The following is a 23,480-nucleotide window of genomic DNA, read 5'->3' as shown; positions in this document are numbered from 1 at the left end:
ATTTTAGTAAGGAAATTACTATCTATGTAGTTCAAATTTAATCTATGTATGTGATGCGTACAGCATACATATATGCATGGAAATAACCTTGCTCTTTTGTGTCATTTCTGAAAGCTAAAACCAGTATGTACTTTTAGCATTCTCATTGGTCTCTTGTTCTGGTTCTCTTCTCCTTCCTCATTTCTTCATAGGAAGTGTGTGTGTGTGTGTGGTGTGTGTGTGTGTGTGTGTGTGTGTGTGTGTGTGTGTGTGTGTGTGTGTGTGTGTGTGTGTGTGTGTGTGTGTGTGTGTGTGTGTGTGTGTGTGTGTGTGTGTGTGTGTGCGTGTGTGTGCAAATGTTTGGCCAGAGGAAGTGCTCTCGCCTCACTATGCATGCATCAGTTGAGGGTGTGAACTGTGGAACTCTTACGGTCATTAGTAATAGTGTAGCTGATATGCTTCCTCTGGCTGATCTTCAACACACAGAGCCAAACACCACACTCAACTAGAATCCCCTGCTACTGGCCCTCCAAGCCTGACAACTCCACACGACTCAGCAGCTAGGTGAGTTTTCGAGGCTGTCATACATTTATTGCAGTATGTTTCTGGTAAAAGTGCAATAAGCCTATATATAAATGCAAAATGCAACAATTTCAAAGATTTTACCGAGTTACAGTTCTTAGAATGAAATCAGTCAATTTAAATAAATTCATTAGGCCCTAATCTATGGATTTCACGACTGGGCAGGAGAGCAGACATGGGTGGGCCTGGGAGGGCATAGGCCTAGTCAATCAGAATGAGTTTTTTTTAGAGACATAAAAAGGGCTTTATTACAGACATAAATACTCCTCAGCACCCACTTTCAAGGAGCGGGACACTAATCCGGACACTTATAAGAAATCCCGCTATGCCATCAGACAAACCATCAAACAAGTAAAGTGCCAATACAGGATTAAGATTGAGTTCCACTACACCGATTCTGACACTCGTTGGATGTGGCAGGGCTTGAAAACTATTACGGACAACAAAGGGAAACTCAGATGTGAGCTGCCCAGTGATGCAAGTCTACCAGACGAGCTAAAAGCCTTTCATGCTCGATTTGAGGCTAGCAACACTGAAGCATGCATGAGAGTACCAGCTGTTCTGGATGACTGTGTGATAACGCTCTCGGTAGCCGATGTGAGCAAGACCTTTAAACAAGTCAACATTCACAAAGCCACGGGCCCAGACGAACTACCAGGACGTGTACTCAAAGCATGCGCTGACCAATTGGTAAGTGTCTTCACTGACATTTTCAACCTCTCCCTGACTGAGTCTGTAATATCTACATGTTTCAAGCAGACTACCATAGTCCCTGTGCCCAAGTAAGCAAAGGTAACCTGCCCAAACGACTACCACCCCGTAGCACTCACATAAGTACCCATGAAATGCTTTGAAAGGCTGGTCATGACATCAACAGCATCCACCCGGAAACCCTAGACTCACTCCAATTCGCATACCGCCCCAACAGATCCACAGATGACGCAATCTCAATCACACTCCACATTGCCCTTTCCCACCTGGACAAAAGGAACACCTATGTGAGAATGCTGTTCATTGACTACAGCTCAGTGTTCAACACCATAGTACCCACAAAGCTCATCACTAAGCTAAGGACCCTGGGAATAAACACCTCCCTCTGCAATTTGATCCTAGACTTTCTGATGGGCCGCCCCCAGGTGGTACGGGTAGGCAATAACACGTCTGCCACGCTGATCCTCAACACAGGTGCCCCTCAGGGGTGTGTGCTCAGTCCCCTCCTGTACTGCCTGTTCACCCACAACTGCATTGCCAAACACGACTCTAACACCATCATTAAGTTTGCTGACGACACAACAGTGGTAGGCCTGATCACCGACCACGATGAGACAGCCTGAGGAAGTCCGAGACCTGGCAGTGTGGTGCCAGGACAACAACTTCTTCCTCAATGTGTACAAGACAAAGGAGCTGATCGTGGACTATAGGGAAAGGCGACCCAAACTGGCCCCTATTAACATCAACGGGGCTGTAGTTGGGCGAGTCGAGAATTTCATGTTCCTTGGTGTCCACATCACCAGCGAACTATCATGGTCCAAACACAGCAAGACAGTCATGAAGAGGGCACGACAACACCTTTTCCCCCTCAGGAGACTGAAAAGATTTGGCATGAGTCCACAGATCCTCAGAAAGTTCTACAGCTGCACCATAGAGAGCATCTTGACCGATTGCATCACCGTCTGGTATGGCAACTACTCGGCATCTGACCGTAAGGTGCTGCAGAGGGTAGTGTGTACGGCCCAGTACATCACTGAGGCCAAGCTTCCTGCAATCCAGGACCTATTTAACAGGTGGTGTCAGAGGAAAGCCAAAAAAATAGTCAAAGACCCCAGTCACCTAAGTCATAGACTGTTTTCTCTGCGACCGAACAGAATGCGGTACCGGAGTGCCAAGTCTAGGACCAAAAGTCTCCTTAACAGCTTCTACCCCCAAGCCATAATACTGCTGAACAATTCATCAAATGGCCACCTGACTATTTACATTGAATCCCCCCCCACCCTCCATTTGTTTTTGTACACAGTTGCTACGCTGTATATTATCTATGCATTGTCACTTCACCCCGACCTACATGCACAAATGACTTAGACTAACCTGTAACCCTGCACATTGACTCGGTACAGGTATCCACTGTATATATCCTCGTTATTGTTATTTTATTGTGTTACTTTTGATTATTTTTTTACTTTAGTTTATTTAAATATTTTCTTGAACTGTGCTGTTGGTTAAGTAAGCATTTCACAGTAAGGTCTACACATGTATTCGGTGCATGTGACATATAACGTTTAATTTGATTTGCTGGTCACATTTGGTCAAATCAACATTTTTACTCTGACTATAAATAGCATTGACACACAGCATGATAAATATTTGCCGACATATCATGCAAATTAACCAAGATATTATCTTCTGATTGTTTCCACTGTGTCACTGTTTCCTGTGTTCTCTTATTAGTTCAGCAGAGTGACAATTGGGCACTACAGTTTTAATATAGCATTTACTCCAGTTTACTACTCTATAATGTGAATATAGTGAAAACTAGATAGAAACCTGGAAATGCTGAATTTAATCAGGATTCGACAAAACATTTGGAAAACCAGGAGTTTTCACTGTGCGTTATGGGTGAGGTAAAAAAACATATAGGCTACACAATATAGCCAACTGCTGTACACACAAATGGACCTTCCAATTAGTTAACACATTTTGCAACATAAGTTATACAGTATTTTCATTATTTACAGAGCCACCTCTCAGGTTTTGCAGTCTACTGCGTGTCCTGGTCGAGATATAGCACTCTGGCTGTTAATGGAGAAGTTACAACATGCACACATGCACATGCATGACAGGGACGCAGGTGCTGGATGGGGCCTTCACTGGCCAGCCAGATTACTCTCTGTCTACTATCGGAAGTTTGTGCTGATGACTAGTTTGAGGACCAGCTATACCGTATGTTTGTCTGTCCTCAGACCCATTAGAGTGCCGCTATGGGGAATGTGATGTGGGGACAGGGAGCTGGGAACAAAACAAATTCAAACTGCCATGACAGTGCATTAAAGGGTAAGACTTCAATCTTTTTTGAGATATTGAGCAGTTGTTTGCCGTTTCTTAGTGATACTGCAGTTTTTGACACTGTAATGTGTTTAGGCTTTACAAAATATATGATGTTCACACAGCTTTGAAAGATGACTCAGGACTTTTTAGATGACATACTGTTTACCCATTTGTCCAAGTGTTTCATATAATTCATTGGAATTAGAAGTTACAATGAGACAATTATTTCCTATATTTCTGGCAAATTGTGTCTCTGTGTTAATGTCTATCTAATTGTGTAACATTGGCGGTTCCTCAGCAGGAGACGACGAGACGCTTGTCGTTCTCCATGACTATCCTTCTCCAGACATCAGTGAGCCGATCTTTAGGATGGGAGAGAAGCTGAGGGTGTTGTCTCAGTAAGTAGAGTCAGTACTTTGTCTGTCAGAACAACTATAAACCCACAGTCTCTGCACTAGGATTGCAAAGGGAGGGTATATTAGAGGGAATAATATACACTGCTCAAAAAAATAAAGGGAACACTAAAATAACACATCCAAGATCTGAATGAATGAAATATTCTTATTAAATACTTTTTTCTTTACATAGTTGAATGTGCTGACAACAAAATCACACAAAAAGTATCAATGGAAATCAAATGTATCAACCCATTTGTCTGGATTTGGAGTCACACTCAAAATTAAAGTGGAAAACCACACTACAGGCTGATCCAACTTTGATGTAATGTCCTTAAAACAAGTCAAAAATGAGGCTCAGTAGTGTGTGTGGCCTCCACGTGCCTGTATGACCTCCCTACAACGCCTGGGCATGCTCCTGATGAGGTGGCGGATGGTCTCCTGAGGGATCTCCTCCCAGACCTGGACTAAAGCATCCGCCAACTCCTGGACAGTCTTTGGCGCAACATGGCGTTGGTGGATGGAACGAGACATGATGTCCCAGATGTGCTCAATTGGATTCAGGTCTGGGGAACGGGCGGGCCAGTCCATAGCATCAATGCCTTCCTCTTGCAGGAACTGCTGACACACTCCAGCCACATGAGGTCTAGCATTGTCTTGCATTAGGAGGAAGCCAGGGCCAACTGCACCAGCATATGGTCTCACAAGGGGTCTGAGGATCTCATCTCGGTACCTAATGGCAGTCAGGCTACCTCTGGCAAGCACATGGAGGGCTGTGCGGCCCCCCAAAGAAATGCCACCCCACACCATGACTGACCCACCGTCAAACCGGTCATGCTGGAGGATGTTGCAGGCAGCAGAACGTTCTCCACGCCGTCTCCAGACTCTGTCACATGTGCTCAGTGTGAACCTGCTTTCATCTGTGAAGAGCACAGGGCACCAGTGGCGAATTTGCCAATCGTGGTGTTCTCTGGCAAATGCCAAACGTCCTGCACGGTGTTGGGCTGTAAGCACTACCCCCACCTGTGGATGTCGGGCCCTCATACCACCCTCATGGAGTCTGTTTCTGACCGTTTGAGCAGACACATGCACATTTGTGGCCTGCTGGAGGTCATTTTGCAGGGCTCTGGCAGTGCTCCTCCTTGCACAAAGGCGGAGGTAGCGGTCCTGCTGCTGGGTTGTTGCCCTCCTATGGCCTCCTCCACGTCTCCTGATGTACTGGCCTGTCTCCTGGTAGCGCCTTCATGCTCTGGACACTACGCTGACAGACACAGCAAACCTTCTTGCCGCAACTCGCATTGATGTGCCATCCTGGATGAGCTGCACTACCTGAGCCACTTGTGTGGGTTGTAGACTCCACCTCATGCTACCACTAGAGTGAAAGCTCCGCCAGCATTCAAAAGTGACCAAAACATCAGCCAGGAAGCATAGGAACTGAGAAGTGGTCTGTGGTCACCACCTGCAGAACCACTCCTTTATTGGGGGTGTCTTGCTAATTGCCTATAATTTCCACCTGTCTATTCCATTTGCACAACAGCATGTGAAATTTACATATATATCCACTAGAAACTCATGGACACATATATAAAAAAGCAATACAGTATGCATATATATTTTTTGTAAAGTTATTTGAGTATACATTACCATAGATTACAGTAACTTTGATAAATTTACAGGTAGTTTTGCAAACCTTCTCTGTACTAAAAGCTTCCTAGGGCAGAAATTGATAGATGCAGTTACAGATATAGGTACCGAGACAACAAAAGAGGACAGATACAGTCCTTTCCTAAACAAAATGGAACACTCTGCATACTACTAACTACTAAGCATGCAATAATGCAAAACAACAGTACACAATCAATAACATTTTGCACACAACAAAGAATGAACACATTGGGGAAAATCTGATGTATAACACAACACTTATACAAATAGGGGAGAACTACAATTTCAGATTTTGTTTCCGTTACAGTGTAGCCTATTAATATTCTCCTTTAATCTGTGTTTTTCAGGGAAGGCAACTGGTGGAAGGTTCGGTCTGTCCAATCAGGAAGTGAAAACTACATCCCTAACAACCATATTGCCAAAGTCTACCATGGGTAAGCAATGTTAAAATTCTATAAATAAAGGCTGTGTTGACTTGATTCTGTACAGTGATATAATGTATACCGTGTGTGTGTGTGTGTGTGTTGTTTTAAGATGGCTGTTTGAGGGAGTAGTGAGGCAGAAGGCAGAGGAACTACTTAGTCTCCCTGAAAACAGAGTGGGTTCCTTCATGATCAGAGAGAGCACCCAGCAGAGAGGTGAGTCCATGAACATTTAATGCCCTACCAAGTTATTCCATAAGAATCTAAGCCGGGTGGGTATTTTTTGATGCCTCTTTAAGTATAAAACAAGTACATATATATACAAATTATTGGATGAAACATTGCATTTGGCTTTACTACTATTAGCCCATAGAAACGTGTTAAATACCAGATTCATACACGGAAAAGCAGATAGAAAAATGTTTTATCAAAAGGAAGATTGTTTTAAAATCTCTGTCCTATATCTGAAAAAAATACAAAATTCCTGACATTTAATATCAGTAAAATTCTCTTAGGTCAGTTAGGATTACCACTTTATTTTAAGAATGTGACATGTCAGAATAATAGTAGAGAGAATGATTTATTTCAGATTTTGTTTCTTTCATCACATTCCCAGTTGGTCAGAAGTTTACATACACTCAATTAGTATTAGGTAGCATTGCCTTTAAATTGTTGTGTGAATTGTGGCCCATTCCTCCTGACAGAGCTGGTGTTACTGAGCCAGGTTTGTAGGCCTCCTTGCTCGCTCACGCTTTTTCAGTTCTGTCCACAAATGTTCTATAGGATTGAGGTCAGGGCTTTGTGATGGCGACTCCAATACCTTGACTTTGTTGTCCTTAAGCCATTATTGCCACAACTTTGCCATCTATTTTGTGAAGCGCACCAGTCCCTACTGCAGCTAAGCACCCCCAGAACATGATGCTGCCACCTCCGTGCTTCACGGTTGGGATGCTGTTCTTCGGCTTGCAAGCCTCCCCCTTTCTCATCCAAACACAACAATGGTCATTATGGCCTAACAGTTCTATTTCTGTTTCATCAGACCAGAGGATATTTATCCAAAAAGTACAATCTTTGTCCTCATGTGCAGTTGCAAACCATAGTCTGTCTTCTTTATTCTGGTTTTGGAGCAGTGGCTTCTTCTTTTTATATACTTTTGTACCTGTTTCCTCCAGCATCTTCACAGGGTCCTTTGATGTTGTTCTGGGATTGATTTGCACTTTTCGCACCAAAGTACGTTAATCTCTAGGAAATGCGTCTCCTTCAAATCAAAGTTTATTTGTCACATGCGCCGAATACAACAGTGAAATGCTTACTTACAGGCTCTAACCAATAGTGCAGTTAGCGGTATGGTGGCGGAGCGGTATGACGGCGGAGCGGTATGACGGCGGAGCGGTATGACGGCGGAGCGGTATGACGGCGGAGCGGTATGACGGCTTTGCGGTATGACGGCTGAGCGGTATGACGGCTGAGCGGTATGAAGGCTGAGCGGTATGACGGCTGAGCGGTATGAAGGCTGAGCGGTATGACGGCGGAGCGGTATGAAGGCTGAGCGGTATGACGGCTGAGCGGTATGAAGGCTGAGCGGTATGACGGCTGAGCGGTATGACGGCTGAGCGGTATGAAGGCTGAGCGGTATGACGGCGGAGCGGTATGAAGGCTGAGCGGTATGACGGCTGAGCGGTATGAAGGCTGAGCGGTATGACGGCGGAGCGGTATGACGGCGGAGCGGTATGACGGCTGAGCGGTATGAAGGCTGAGCGGTATGAAGGCTGAGCGGTATGAAGGCTGAGCGGTATGAAGGCTGAGCGGTATGAAGGCTGAGCGGTATGAAGGCTGAGCGGTATGACGGCGGAGCGGTATGACGGCTGAGCGGTATGACGGCGGAGCGGTATGAAGGCTGAGCGGTATGACGGCTGAGCGGTATGAAGGCTGAGCGGTATGACGGCTGAGCGGTATGACGGCGGAGCGGTATGACGGCTGAGCGGTATGACGGCGGAGCGGTATGAAGGCTGAGCGGTATGACGGCGGAGCGGTATGACGGCGGAGCGGTATGACGGCGGAGCGGTATGACGGCTGAGCGGTATGACGGCGGAGCGGTATGACGGCTGAGCGGTATGACGGCTGAGCGGTATGACGGCGGAGCGGTATGACGGCTGAGCGGTATGACGGCGGAGCGGTATGAAGGCTGAGCGGTATGACGGCGGAGCGGTATGACGGCGGAGCGGTATGACGGCGGAGCGGTATGACGGCTGAGCGGTATGACGGCTGAGCGGTATGACGGCTGAGCGGTATGAAGGCTGAGCGGTATGAAGGCTGAGCGGTATGAAGGCTGAGCGGTATGAAGGCTGAGCGGTATGAAGGCTGAGCGGTATGAAGGCTGAGCGGTATGAAGGCTGAGCGGTATGAAGGCTGAGCGGTATGACGGCGGAGCGGTATGACGGCTGAGCGGTATGACGGCGGAGCGGTATGAAGGCTGAGCGGTATGACGGCTGAGCGGTATGAAGGCTGAGCGGTATGACGGCTGAGCGGTATGACGGCGGAGCGGTATGACGGCTGAGCGGTATGACGGCGGAGCGGTATGAAGGCTGAGCGGTATGACGGCGGAGCGGTATGACGGCGGAGCGGTATGACGGCGGAGCGGTATGACGGCTGAGCGGTATGACGGCGGAGCGGTATGACGGCTGAGCGGTATGACGGCTGAGCGGTATGACGGCGGAGCGGTATGACGGCTGAGCGGTATGACGGCGGAGCGGTATGAAGGCTGAGCGGTATGACGGCGGAGCGGTATGACGGCGGAGCGGTATGACGGCGGAGCGGTATGACGGGGCTGAGCGGTATGACGGCTGAGCGGTATGACGGCTGAGCGGTATGACGGGCGGAGCGGTATGAAGGCTGAGCGGTATGACGGCGGAGCGGTATGACGGCGGAGCGGTATGACGGCGGAGCGGTATGACGGCTGAGCGGTATGAAGGCTGAGCGGTATGACGGCTGAGCGGTATGACGGCGGAGCGGTATGAAGGCTGAGCGGTATGACGGCGGAGCGGTATGACGGCGGAGCGGTATGAAGGCTGAGCGGTATGACGGCGGAGCGGTATGACGGCGGAGCGGTATGACGGCGGAGCGGTATGACGGCGGAGCGGTATGACGGCGGAGCGGTATGACGGCGGAGCGGTATGAAGGCTGAGCGGTATGACGGCGGAGCGGTATGACGGCGGAGCGGTATGAAGGCTGAGCGGTATGACGGCGGAGCGGCGGGACGGCGGAGCGGTATGACGGGCGGAGCGGTATGACGGCGGAGCGGTATGAAGGCTGGAGCGGTATGACGGCTGAGCGGTATGACGGCGGAGCGGTATGAAGGCTGAGCGGTATGACGGCGGAGCGGTATGACGGCGGAGCGGTATGACGGCGGAGCGGTATGACGGCTGAGCGGTATGACGGCGGAGCGGTATGACGGCGGAGCGGTATGACGGCGGAGCGGTATGACGGCGGAGCGGTAGGAAGGCTGAGCGGTATGACGGCGGAGCGGTATGACGGCGGAGCGGTATGACGGCGGAGCGGTATGACGGCTGAGCGGTATGACGGCGGAGCGGTATGACGGCGGAGCGGTATGACGGCTGAGCGGTATGAAGGCTGAGCGGTATGACGGCGGAGCGGTATGAAGGCTGAGCGGTATGACGGCGGAGCGGTATGACGGCTGAGCGGTATGACGGCGGAGCGGTATGAAGGCTGAGCGGTATGACGGCTGAGCGGTATGACGGCTGAGCGGTATGACGGCGGAGCGGTATGACGGCTGAGCGGTATGATGGCGGAGCGGTATGACGGCTGCGTGGTCCCATGGTGTTTAAACTTGCGTACTATTGTTTGTACAGATGAACATGGCACCTTCAGGCATTTGAAATTGCTCCCAAGGATGAACCAGACTTGGGAAGGTCTACAATTGTTTTCTGAGGTCTTGGAGGATTTGAGGCACTGAGATTGAAGGTATACCTTGAAATACATCCACAGGTACACCTCCAATTGACTCAAATGATATCAATTAGATATTCAGAAGCTTCAAAAGCCATGACATAATTTTCTGGAATTTTCAAAGCTGGTTAAAGGCACAGTCAACGTAGTATATGTACACTTTTGACACACTGGAATTACAGTGAATTATATGTGAAAAAATCTGTCTGTAAACAATTAATGGAAAAATGTATTGTCATGCACAAAATAGATGTCCTAACCGACTTGCCAAAACTATAGTTTTTTAACAAGAAATTTGTGGAGTCGTTGAAAAATGAGTTGTGTATGTAAACTTCCGTTTTCAACTGTATATATCTATATATCCGCTACGGTTCAAAAGCATGGGGTCACTTAGGAATTTCCTTTTTTGAAGAAAAGCAAATATTTTGGTCCATTCAAATAACATCAAATACAGTGTAGACATTGTTAATGTTGTAAATGACTATTGCAGCTGGAAATGGCTGATTTTTTAATGGAATATCTACGTAGGCATACAAAGGCCCATTATCAGCAACCATCACTCCTTGGCAGAGTTGCAAAGAAAAAGCCATATCTCAGACTGGCCAATAAAAAGAAAATACTAAGTTGGGCAAAAGAAGACAGACACTGGACAGAGGAACTCTGCCTAGAAGGCCAACATCCCTGAGTCGCCTCTTCACTGTTGACGTTGAGACTGGTGTTTTGCGGGAACTATTTAATGAAGCTGCCAGTTGAGGACTTGTGAGGCATCTGTTTCTCAAACTAGACACTCTAATGTACTTGACCTCTTGCTCAGTTGTGCAACGGGGCCTCCCACTCTTCTTTCTATTCTGGTTAGTGCCAGTTTGCACTGTTCTGTGAAGGGAGTAGTACACAGCGTTGTGCGAGATCTTCGGTTTCTTGGCAATTTCTCGCATGGAATAGCCTTCATTTCTCAGAACAAGAATAGACTGACGAGTTTCAGAAGACATTTCTTTATTTCTGGACATTTTGAGCCTGTAATCAAACCCCCAAATGCTGATGCTCCAGATACTCAACTAGTCTAGAGAAGGTCAGTTGCTTCTTTAAATAGGACAACAGTTTTCAGCTGTGCTAACATAATTGCAAAAGAGTTTTCTAATGATCAATTAGCCTTTTAAAATGATAAAAACATAATTCCACTTTGACATTATGGGGTATTGTGTGTAGGCCAGTGACACATATAAATGTAATACATTTTAAATTCACACTGTAACACAACAAAATGTCAAGGGGTATGAATAATTTATGAAGGCACTGTTCTTACATTCATTTTTTAACTGGTACATAGCTACCTGCAGACAAGTAAGTCTTGTCAGGGTCAAAACGGAGCACACCATCGTGAGAGTCTCATCTTTGGTCCCATTATAGAGTGCCAGTTATTATTGGTTTGTAGGCAAACCATTCGGACACTACAAACGTTTTAGTGAGAAGACCAATTTTCGGGATGTCCCATGTCCTGACAAACATCACTGTAGCTCAGCCACCTTCCACCTAAGATGTAGAAGGCCGCCATTGATGGAGGATTGAACAGACAGGTTTTTTTAAATGTATTATGCTAATTTGATTTTCCGGGTGCAGACATCAACTCAAGGGGGTTATTAAACTGGACGTCAGTAGGATGATGGGAGATGGGTATCTATTAAGATCTATCTAGGCCTATACCTAATGCCTTTTATGTTATATTATATTTGCAGGTGTCTACTCCATGTCTGTAAAGCACAGATCCATCCAGCACTATAAAATCTTTCGCCTGGAGAACAGCTGGTATTACATCTCTCCTCGTCTGACTTTCCAGTGCTTGGAAGAGATGGTAAACCACTACTCTGGTGAGTCCAAGACAGAAACACACACACTAAAAATAACCTCAAGCATTTTTAAATAGCTTTGTTCTTCTTATCAGATGCTAACCATATTTCCACTGTGTGTTGGCCTAGCTCTGAAAGTACATATTGTATTATTGTTGTCCATTTTAACATATTTGTGCTGAGACTATGACTTTCATATTGACTGTCACACTGTTTTACTTTTGTTTATTTTCTCAAACAATAACCATACAAAAGACAAACAAACACACACACATTTCTCACAATCCCACTCCCTCTCATCCTTCATCCCCTGGAACTTCCCAGTGCTTGTAGCACTCTATGCCATATGGCCTCAAATTGCATCGTTCTTTTTTTTCTGTAGCCCACACTCATTATTCAATATTTAAATAATAATAAATAATAATACATTGGAGTCATCCACTGTCGTAGTGATGAAGGATCATTTGATTTCCAGTTTTTGAGAAGAGATTTTTTTCAAAATAATTGACGATTAAAGTATGGTCCACCCCATTGGTTCTCTCACTACACCCCCATATGTCATGTCTTGAAATATGCAGATAGATTGTTTAAAAGTAAGTTTACATTGTAATACTTCTGACAGCCAACTTTCCAACTCCGCCCACAACTTCCAGACTTCATAGCATTCCAAGAAAGCATTGAGTTGAGTCATTAGTTATACACTTAAGACATGACTCTGCCATTGTGCTGAGAATATTTTTTATTTTGTATAATAAATTCTAGACATTAGTTGATACTGGATTAAGCATACATTTGTTACCTGTAATTTCGTTAGTTATGTTCCAAAACTCCCTCCATCTTGTGTCTATCAGTTACTTTTAAGTCTTGTTTTTTTCTAAGAGATTGTCAGTTAGATAGGCTTTTTCCATGGTTTTATATATATTACCTATCATATAAGTTTCCTTTTCCGATTCAAATAGGATTCCCTCAACATTGCTTGGATGTCCAAAAGACAAACTTTTCAGTTACATGTATTTGAGTTTTCAATATTGGAGACGGTGCCAAGAATGTGCAAATCTGTCATCAAGGCAAAGAGTGAAGGATCTCAAATATATTTCTGTAATAATGGAGCTGTGAGTCGGGAAGCAGGTGCAAGTGAAAAGTTCAATAAAACAACAAAAACGAGAGAATTCCATGATGCAACACGCTGTTAACATTTTATGGCTGCAGGGGCAGTATTGAGTAGCTTGGATGAAAAGGTGCCCATTGTAAATGGCCAGCTCCTCAGTCTCAGTTGCTAATATATGCATATTATTATTAGTATTGGATAGAAAACACTCTAACGTTTCCAAATCTGTCAAAATTTTTGTCTGTGAGTATAACAGAACTGATATTGCAGGCAAAACCCTGAGGAAAATCAAAGCAGGATGTGGCTTCTATTTTGAATACTCCATGTTCCATAGCCTCCCTTTGCTGCATTTAAAGGGATATGAACCAGATTCCTTTTCCTAACACTTCTTCAAGGTGTCAACAGTCTTCAGACATAGTTTTAGGCTTTTATTTTGAAAAATGGGTCAGAACGATAACATCGTGTCAGGTGGTCACATGAGTTTTGCTTGCGCAACAGAGTTTGGATAGGTATTGCTTTTCACTCTCCTACTGTGAAAGACATTTGCGGTTGATATATTATCGAGGATTGATTATAAAAAACATTTGACATGTTTCTGTGGACATTATGGAAACTATTTGGAATTTGTCTGCATTGTCGTGACCGCTCTTTCCTGTGGATTTCTGAACATAACGCGATAAACAAACAGAAGTATTTTGGATCTAATATATAATAATATATAAATAATATATCCCATTTAGCAGACGCTTTTGTCCAAAGCGACTTACAAGTCGGCTGGGGCCACTACTTTTGCATATGGGTGGCCCCAGTGGGAATCGAACCCACGACGCTTGGCGTTGCAAGCGCCATGCTCTACCGACTGAGCCACACAGGACACAGAAGCCCAGGTGTGATCTAAAAATAATCTTTATGGAACAAAAGGAACATTTGTTGTGTAACTGGGAGTCTCGTGAGTGAAAACATCCGAAGATCATCAAAGGTAAACAATTAATTTGATTGCTTTTCTGATTTTCGTGACTGAGCTACCTGATGCTAAGTGTACTTAATGTTTTATCATGCGATCGATAAACTTACACAAACGCTTGGATTGCTTTCGGCTGTAAAGCATAATTTCAAAATCTGACACGACAGGTGGATTAACAAAAGGCTAAACTGCGTTTTCCTACATTGCACTTGTGATTTCATGAATATAAATATTTATAGTAATATTTATTGTATGTAGCACTATGTTATTCAGCGGTTGTTGATGACACTTAGGGTTAGCCATAACAAGTTAAACAAGAACAATACCAACTGGTGAGTGAAGATAAGAGAGTGACATAAAGGGGAGGAAATTATGAAGGTAATGAAGCCCAGGTGTGAATTATAATGATTAACAGGTGTGCGTAATGATGAATCCCAGGACCTCCACCCCCCTCGATGTCCAGGGGAGGTGGAGGTGTGTCATGGGGGACAGTATCAGCTTGGGGACCTGGAACCACTGGCCTGAGAAGGGAGACGTGAAAAGAGGGTGAGATATGATAGTAACTGGGTAGTTGTAACCTGTACGTCACCTCGCTGACCCTCTGGAGAACCTTGAATGGCCCCACAAACAAGAGGATTCAGATTCTTGCAGGGCTTGTGGAGTGGGAGGTTCCTGGTAGAGAGCCAGACGCGGTCCTCAGAAAGGAACACAGGGGTCTCACTGCCGTGGCGGTCTGCCTGTTCCTTCTGACGATGGACGGCGCCCTGGAGTCTCACGTGCGTGTCGCTCCACACCTCTTCAGCACACCAGAACCACTCATCTACCGCAGGAGCTGCGATCTGGCCCGGGGTCCAGGGCCAGCTGGAAACCTAAAACACACTGGAAGGGGATCAACTCAGTGGAGGAGTGAAGTAGGGAGTTCTGGGGGTACTCTGCCCAGGGAAGGAATTGTGCCCACTCACCCTACTGGTCCTGACAGTGACTCCTCAGGAACCGCCCCAGCTCCTGGTTCATCCTCTCCACCTACCCGTTGGACTGAGGCCGATACCCAGAAGTGAGGCTGACCGTGACCGCAAGCTTCTCCAAGAAGGCCCTCCAAACTCGTGATGTGAATTGGGGGCCACGGTCGGAGGAGCTTCCCTGCTGGAGCATTCCGGGGGGTTTGAGCACATACATGCCCAGGTCAGCAGCCTATCTCTTATTCCTGTGGGAATGTAGATGCGCTCGGGAGGACAATTCCGGGTTGCAGGCTCCCTCTCCAGAGCCTGGCGGATGTCCACATCGACGTCCCAAATCACTGGTCTCCTCGCTGTCCGTATGTACTCTAGGTTCCAATGGTCGGTGAGGATGATAAACGGTTCCTCTGCGCCCTCCAGCTAATGTCTCCACTCCTCTAATGCTAACTTCACTGCCAGGAGTCTCGATTGCTGATGTCGTAATTCCTCTGCGGAGGACAGTTTCTTGGAGGAAAAAGCACAAGGATACAATTTCAATGGGTTACCCTGTCTTTGTGACAAAACTGTCCCCACGCCCATCTCAGATGCATCTAACTCAACCACAAACGGTAGCATGGGATCTGGGTGTTTTAGCAAGGGAGCGGAGTTTGTGCCCTCCTTGCCCACAGTAGAGGCATAGCCCCAGCTGTATCCATCTGTGTCGTTCTGCCGTGAAATGGCGTGTGACCCCTACCTCCATGGGTTCAGGCTCTGATCCCGAGTACTTGCAGAAGGAAGGAGAGAAGCGATGAGAATGCAAACGCTCCTATAGAAGGTTATCCTGGTGGATGGCCATCGCAATGAGTGCGTCCAGGATAAGGTTGTCATCCCGACAGGCCAGTTCCGTCTGGACCTTCTCGCACAGACCTCTCCTAAATATCGTGCGTCACGCCGGCTCATTCCATCCACTGGAAGCTGCTACTGTCCGGAAGGTGAGCGGATACTCAGCAGCGGTCTGATTCCCCTGCTGTAGCTGAAGGAGACACTCAACTTCCTCTCTGCCCTCCGCGGGATGATCAAAAATGCATTTAAACAGAGCCATGAAACCATCATGAGAATCTAGCTTCTCCTCTCCTCTCCTCTCTCCCAGATGGATGTAGCACATTCCAATGCCAGCCCGGTCAGCAGATATATAATCATGGCAACCTTAGACCTCTTGGTGTTGGGGGGCTCCCAACTGGTGTGAAAAATAGAGGGAGCACTGAAAGAGGAAGCCACGGCATTTGGATGGTGTACCGTCGTATTTCTGTGGGAGGGAAAGACGAGCTTCACTGTCCTGAGCGGGTTGCTGAATGGGCCGTTTTTGCTGGCTCGCTGGGTAGACTGGCTCTAGAGTATCCTCTGCTGCTGGTCTGCAACGTCTCTCGAGACGCTGCAAACTGCGGAGAACCTCTTCCATGGCCATCCCCAGTTGAGCCAGCTGGTGATGGTGTTGACGTAGAAGGTACCCTTGCTCGATGACCATCTAAAAGATATCCGATTTACCTGCTGCTTCCATAGTTTGAGTTGGTATTCTGTAATAACAGAGCTGAGTCGGGAAGCAGAAAAGTTGAATAAAACAACAAAAACAGGAACAAGATAATTCTATGATGCAACACGCCGTCAAACAAGAACAATACCAACTGGTGAGTGAACATAAGACAGTGACATATAAAGGGGAGGAAATGATGAAGGGGTTGAGGGTAGCTGAAGGAGGGGACTAAAAACAAACAAAAGATTACTAATGTACAATATACTGTGTCCGTAAAATGTACATAGTATGTATAAGCTGGAAGTAGAAGCCCAAGTGTTGTTGTCCATTAGTTTACTCCAATTAGGGGAGGGGTGGTATGGTTAGGCGAAAATAAAAAACGGATTGGTTTGCTGTTGTACATAACTGACCGCTCATTCTCTCCCAGTTGCTTTGGGATATATTGATCTATGGATTTTAAAGGTTGATTTGTCTGGCTTTTACCTATAACCACAGATTTGTCAGTACAAAACGGAGCAACTCACACCCAATGCTTCTTATTGGTATGCGCATGCACCTCCTAACTACACCATATGAACGTTTTAGAAGGCATAGGTTTGTGTGTATGTGTGTGTTTGTGCTTGTAAGGTAAAATTCATGTCATGAGCACTTGTGAGCATACAGTATGTGTTTGTTTTTGATTAAATACAGTGTATGTGCATGTGTCTTGTTTCTAACCCAGTCCATCTCTGGTCTCCAAGACTCTGCAGATGGTCTGTGTTGTGTTCTCACTGGCCCGTGTCTGTCTGGGACTATCAGCCCCATAGACATCACCTCTCAGCCACCCCCTGTAAGGATGCGACACAACTTTGACTGGAAGAAAATAGACAGGTACAGACCCATAGTTTAGTATCATTCGTTGCAGCTCTCATAACTCTGCAATCAAATTGTAGTCCTGCTTTTTGGCCAATGGAAAACATGGCTTGTGGGAAAACTGGGAAGATGTGACTGCATGATTGGCTCAAACATGTTCTAATCACCCCTCTCTCTATATATATGAACCAATCAACAGGAAAGATCTGATCAGTGCAGGGGCTGCGCAGGGCCAGGAGCACAGGAATACCATGGTGAGCTACGGTGTCAGAAACAGCATGGCCTCTTACCTCTCTCTGGTCGGGGATCATGACCCAGGACAGCAGAAGAAGAACCGCAAGAAGAAGAGCAAATCTGTCTGTGTGACAGACCACAGCATCAGCCATATGGACTTGGATGAGGACTATGATATGTAGTGGCCTGGATGGTGCAACACTTAGTTCTGCGAACCCCAGTACACATATATAGCCTAGGCTAGTGGTTCCCTTTCAGTCAGTCAACTTCGGTACAACATATTACAGGGGAGTTGCACTCTCGCTTCTTCGGCTGTAGGATGTACAATCACAACCTGACAAGGCCAATGAAATCCACACCTCACTGGAAGTCCCACCTTCCACAGGTGATAAACGTGAGGCTCAGATTCATTCCTTCAATTTAATACCACTCTTCACTGAGCCCAGGAACAGGCGGTGCTGGGCCAAAACAGGTGTTGTACCTCATTTCCCTCCTTCAGGGAACAGTAGTTATGGTGAAAATGTTACATTTTCCTTCAGTGAGTCAACATACTATGGGGAAATATTGTCACATCCATGAGAGGCTGAATGAGTATAAGTGGCAAGTGTTTGAGCTCTGGAGCCAAGATAAAGGGCTGGTTCATTTTCAGTGCTCTGGGAAATACTTGTTTCTACAGGAGCTTTAAAAGCATTCTCCACTTTAAAATTGTATATGGCCGCTATCTCAGCATGTGGGAATTGACTGAGCCTCACCAGGGGCTCACCCACTGGTGTTGCAGTTACTGAAAGGTGTACACCCTTCCTTTACTCAGTTCGCCCCGGGCGACTCTAAGGTGACCTTGTGTCCAAATGTGGCCTTTGCCCCAAAAGTAATAGCCATGCCCTACAAGTCCTTAGCTTTTGAGGTGTTTCCCTTTTTGCCTCCTCCATTTGCTTCTGAAGAGCAACAGAGGTTACATGCCCTGTGTCTGGTGCAAGCTCTACGCACATACATTGAACAACCTGGGTTTTCCGGTTGTGTGACCAGCTTTTTGTCTGTTTTGCTAATCCAGCTCAGTTTCAAGGCACTTTGAGCAGTGTCTCTCCCACTGGATTGTGGAGGCTATCTCCTGCCATAAAACAGCAAGGGACAAGGGTTACCTAGTGGAGTATGCACCCACTCCACCAGGGGGCTGGCAGCATTTTGGCCGATGTTTAAATGGTTGACTATAGGAGATATTGGTGCTGCGGCGAGTTGGGCATCACCACACACTTTTGTAAGGTTTTATCACTTGGATGTCACTTCTCCCAGTGTAGCCCACAGGGTGCTTACAGCTGGGACAGGGGAAAGTCACTAAGAAGGTCTTCCAGCGAGGTGCGGATTTCATTGGCCTTGTCAGGTGCAACTGTCGATACGTCAACAAATGTTGAGAGAGTGAGACTCCCCCTTGTATGCTGTACCTTGTTTCCCTCCTTCAGGGAACAGTAGTTATAGTCATAACGTTACATTCTCAAACTTCTCCTCAGGGACCCCCAGAATTTCCATGTATTTGATCTATTCTAGATGTCATGACTGTCCTGATCAGGTCAGGTTACAGGAGACCACAACCCTACAGATTATCTCTCAACCCCAACAGAGGAGGAGAGATCTAGGGGTCTGAAGATGTGGGGGTTTTATGACCCCTCACACCCCTGGTAAATCTCAGGTCACAGACAAATTTCTTTGTCCTGTTACTATGGAGAACCAGCCTCATTAAACATGAAATAAAGGGACTTCGGAACAATGGTTTCCGTCAGGCACAATGGTGGTCATGACGATAGATGGAATATGAAAATGTATGTCATTTTTGTTTTGTTATTAAAGGTTAATAGATTACGTTATTACGAAAATATTGTAACGGGAAGAGTTTTCCGAGTATTTGTTTGATGTTTATACATTGTACGTTGTGTGAAAAATGTCCAAATCAAAGGGAGTGTTTTGGTAAATTAAATGTAAAGTTAGATGTCTAAAATTGGGTTTGAGTAAAATCTAGACCCTGCCCTCATTAACTTGGTACGCCCAGAGAATTGCCCTAAAGTCGGTTACGCCCACTTCTGACCCAAGGGTATAAAACCTGTGAGTTTAGAATTTACGGGAGACTACATGACCCAAGCTGCAGCCAAGGTCTAAAACGTCAACGAACCCAGAACGCAACACAAGTTTGAAGACAAAGAAATCCTTTTCTACCCAAGCTAGGGATGAGTAGCTGTGTCTAAGCGGGTGAATTCAAGCCGGACCCCCTTAGCATCCAATCCCAGCTAATCATGGTACCTAAAGGGTTTCATTCCTATGCTGTGAGCTCTGAGCTGCAGAGCTGTCTGTCCTCAGAAGACCCCTTCCAGGGAGAGGGAGCAGACTCCCAAGCCAAAAGGACACTGACATCGGGAGGACGATCAGAGAGGTGCGCAGGAGAAGTGCGTCATCGAGTAGCTGAACGGTCCCGTGAACGGTCCACGCAGAGAATCCTTGGAGATCTACCCCACGTAATTACATCATTATATTCTGACCCATAAGAGTGGCAGTTTGGGGCAAGGCTGGGGTTAGGATAAGCATAGCTGACAAATTCACCCAAATGTATATTTCCCTCGTGTACTTTCTCTTTTTCTCTTCTGAAATCCCCATTTTGGGTAACACGCGCCATAGTGTGTTGGCCCGTTATACTAAGTTCTAATCAATAGCCTATAATGTGTTTTGTCTATGTGTATCTTTTATCATAATTTTAGCTTTTTAGTAAATAAACATTAAACTAAGATTGGTGTGGTACGAACTCATTGGTGAGACCCGGGTCCGTGCAGATTCACAGGCTATACGACGATCAGAACGAGATTGTAAGAGGTAACTGGTTAATTAGCTGCTGTTGTAAAATCGATATTGTGATATTCTTTGAGTTAATTTGTGAAATAGAAACTCAATGAAAACTAGTTTTCCCATGGTGCCCCAGATTAATGAGTTAATAATTGCTTGATTAGAAACTTGTAATCATTTGATGAGCAACAGTCGTCACATTAACTAATAGAACGTCATGACATAGAGCTAGCACACCTGATTAAACTTTTCAACTTATCAACATGCCCTTGACTAGGTGAATCACGTGAGTTAGTTCAGGGCTACAACTAAATTGTGAAACATCTGGGGGTCCCAGAGGAGAGATTTGAGAAGTGCTGGCATGAGTTTGAATCTGAACCACTGCCCTTCTGAACTATTGCTATCTTTCCTGTCTCCTTATCACTGTCCTATCTAAATAACATAAAGCACACAACAAATATGTTTAAAAGAAGGACTAAGAGACTTAGTGGCCAGCTACTCTATTTAGGATATTAACATCTGTTATGAGTTACTATTTTTCCTCCAAAGCACACATTGGTTCTCATCATCTGTTACGAGATACTATTTTTCCTCCAAAGCACACATTGGTTCTCATTATCTGTTACGAGATACTATTTTTTCCTCCAAAGCACACATTTGTCCTTATCTGAGCCTTTGGGATTGATCTGAGAAGGAATTTCCCGTGGGGTAAATCAACAGTGAATTTGAAGTCCGTCTGGAATCCAGAGTCCTGACCGAGTGTCCTGCCAGAGTACAAAATATGTTAGCGCCATGACAGTTGATCGATGTAAGACTTGAATGCTATGTTATGGATGTTTACTGTGTTAATGTGTCATTTATGGATGTGTGTGTCTGTCAGCATGTCAATGTCAATTATTACAGTTTCAGAACCTTTAGCCTAACCCTTGCAAACTGATTTCAGTTGAGTGTACAAGTTGCTCATATAAATAAAAGTTAACTATCATATAATCTCGTCACCCAGAACCAAATATTGTGTGTGTGCTGGTCGGGCCATCTCGTCTGTCACGAGAGACTAGCCATAACATAAGGTTCATTCTGGAAGGGATATGGGGAGTTATGTCCAGGAAAGCCATAATAAGTTGATAAAACATCACGTTAGAAGATGACTGCTGAGAATAATTTGTCCTCTTGAATGTATCCCAGGGCTTCAAGTATGCACCAAATTGAATAGGAATCAACATAGCATTCCTGAATCCTAGCAAACATTGGTGAAAACAGCACAGTGAAAATACTCTGGTCTACCTCATGAGTCTCAGTGTATTGTGTCATGTGCTGCTGTTGTCTTGCCAATGCCTCATGGCGGCCATATGCGAGGTTGATAGGTTCATTGTTACTGTGAAAGCTGCCCACTGGAAACACTACATATTTTCAACGTGGAAAATTGGATAATAATTTGGTAGAGACGTTGATCAATGAGATTACAACCTATATTCACCCACTTAAAAAGACAACCAAAGGTTAGTTGAATTTCCAATGTGTTATCACTCTGATTTCAACCATCTAAAAGCACAACCAAATTCCAATGGAAGAACAACATCTGATTTTTGGTTTAGTTTCACCCAAATGTCTATCAAAGCACATTCAACCATTTAAAAACACAGCAAATTTCAAATGGGAATACAATGTCAGATATTTTGTTTATTTATACAACAGATTACTGTACTTCATCTACAGTAATAGCAGAACCATGTCCTGGATTGCAGTAGAGATTACATTAAAAGTGCATTCTGCAAGTGATCAATGCCGTTCGAGATTCTGCGCAGATTTTTACAGCAATTGTGAAGACCTCCACAGACCTGCGAAGACCTCTGCGTGCTATGGTGAAGATGCACACGTTTTATGGTTACGTAAGAAGAAATGTATAGTTATAGTAACCTCCAAATGTGGCCATGGATGTGTTACTCAACCAAACATCAACATTTAAAGGAGATGTATCTACTGCTTGGATAGTTACATTTGAGCCACTGGCTTAATCCCATAATTTAACTTTTATTTTTGGTTGAGTTGGAGACGTTGATGCACTTTAAATAAAGTTTGACTTGAATTTGCCCAATTCTTTAACGTGAATCCAACATACACATTTTTAATTTGTAGACAAACTGGAATTAAAGCCAGACTAAGTCAGTGGCACAAAGAGAACTATCCAAGCAGAAGATACATCTCCTTCAAATGTTGATATTTGGTTGCATTGACAACCAAACACAATTCAATATCACTTAATATCATTACATTTCAAATCAACCATAGCTTCAAATCCTAGGTCTATTGTATTGTCTATTATTTAGTTGAATTCTGGTTTGAATTCTAACAATTGCTGTTGATGACGTTGCAAATGTTATATAGGCTTAAATATCATAGCTAATCAGGGCTGGGTTTGGTTAAAACCTTGGATTGGGAGACCAAAGGGTAGCTGTACATAAATCAATTCAAACCAAATCAAAATCAAATTTATTTATATAAACCTTCGTACATCAGCTGATATCTCAAAGTGCTGTACAAAAACCCAGCCTAAAACCCCAAACAGCAAGCAATGCAGGTGTAGAAGCACGGTGGCTAGGAAAAACTCCCTAGAAAGGCCAAAACCTAGGAAGAAACCTAGAGAGGAACCAGGCTATGTGGGGTGGCCAGTCCTCTTCTGGCTGTGCCAGGTGGAGATTATAACAGAACATGGCCAAGATGTTCAAATGTTCATAAATGACCAGCATGGTCGAATAATAATAAGGCAGAACAGTTGAAACTGGAGCAGCAGCACGGTCAGGTGGACTGGGGACAGCAAGGAGTCATCATGTCAGGTAGTCCTGGGGCATGGTCCTAGGGCTCAGGTCCTCCGAGAGAGAGAAAGGAAGAGAGAAGGAGAGAATTAGAGAATGCACACTTAGATTCACACAGGACACCGAATAGGACAGGAGAAGTACTCCAGATATAACAAACTGACCCTAGCCCCCCGACGCATAAATACTGGAGGCTGAGACAGGAGGGGTCAAGAGACACTGTGGCCCCATCCGAGGACACCCCCGGACAGGGCCAAACAGGAAGGATATAACACCACCCACTTTGCCAAAGCACAGCCCCCACACCACTAGAGGGATATCTTCA

At 45.3% G+C, this 23,480-nt stretch overlaps 1 protein-coding gene across 2 annotated transcripts; it reads left to right on the top strand.

Moving 5' to 3' along the window:
* Window positions 1–364: 364 nt before the first annotated feature.
* Window positions 365–20,289, top strand: sla1a (Src like adaptor 1a). Of its 2 annotated transcripts, none has more exons than XM_064979866.1 (8): window positions 365–543; window positions 3,519–3,609; window positions 3,905–4,001; window positions 6,011–6,097; window positions 6,198–6,301; window positions 11,785–11,916; window positions 17,174–17,303; window positions 17,485–20,289. In XM_064979866.1, the coding sequence occupies exons 2-8, from the start codon at window positions 3,537–3,539 to the stop codon at window positions 17,699–17,701; spliced, it is 840 nt and encodes a 279-aa protein (XP_064835938.1). In that variant the 5' UTR covers window positions 365–543; window positions 3,519–3,536; the 3' UTR covers window positions 17,702–20,289. The 2 variants fall into 2 exon arrangements, with proteins under 2 accessions (XP_064835938.1, XP_064835937.1); XM_064979865.1 differs by having other exon boundaries at window positions 3,902–4,001.
* Window positions 20,290–23,480: the final 3,191 nt, after the last annotated feature.

This window comes from Oncorhynchus masou, chromosome 12, assembly GCF_036934945.1.
Source record: "Oncorhynchus masou masou isolate Uvic2021 chromosome 12, UVic_Omas_1.1, whole genome shotgun sequence".
In the NCBI taxonomy this organism is placed as follows: Eukaryota; Metazoa; Chordata; class Actinopteri; order Salmoniformes; family Salmonidae; genus Oncorhynchus; species Oncorhynchus masou.
The sequence above is the reverse complement of the archived record's forward strand: the minus strand, read 5'-3'. Positions and strand labels throughout refer to the sequence as shown.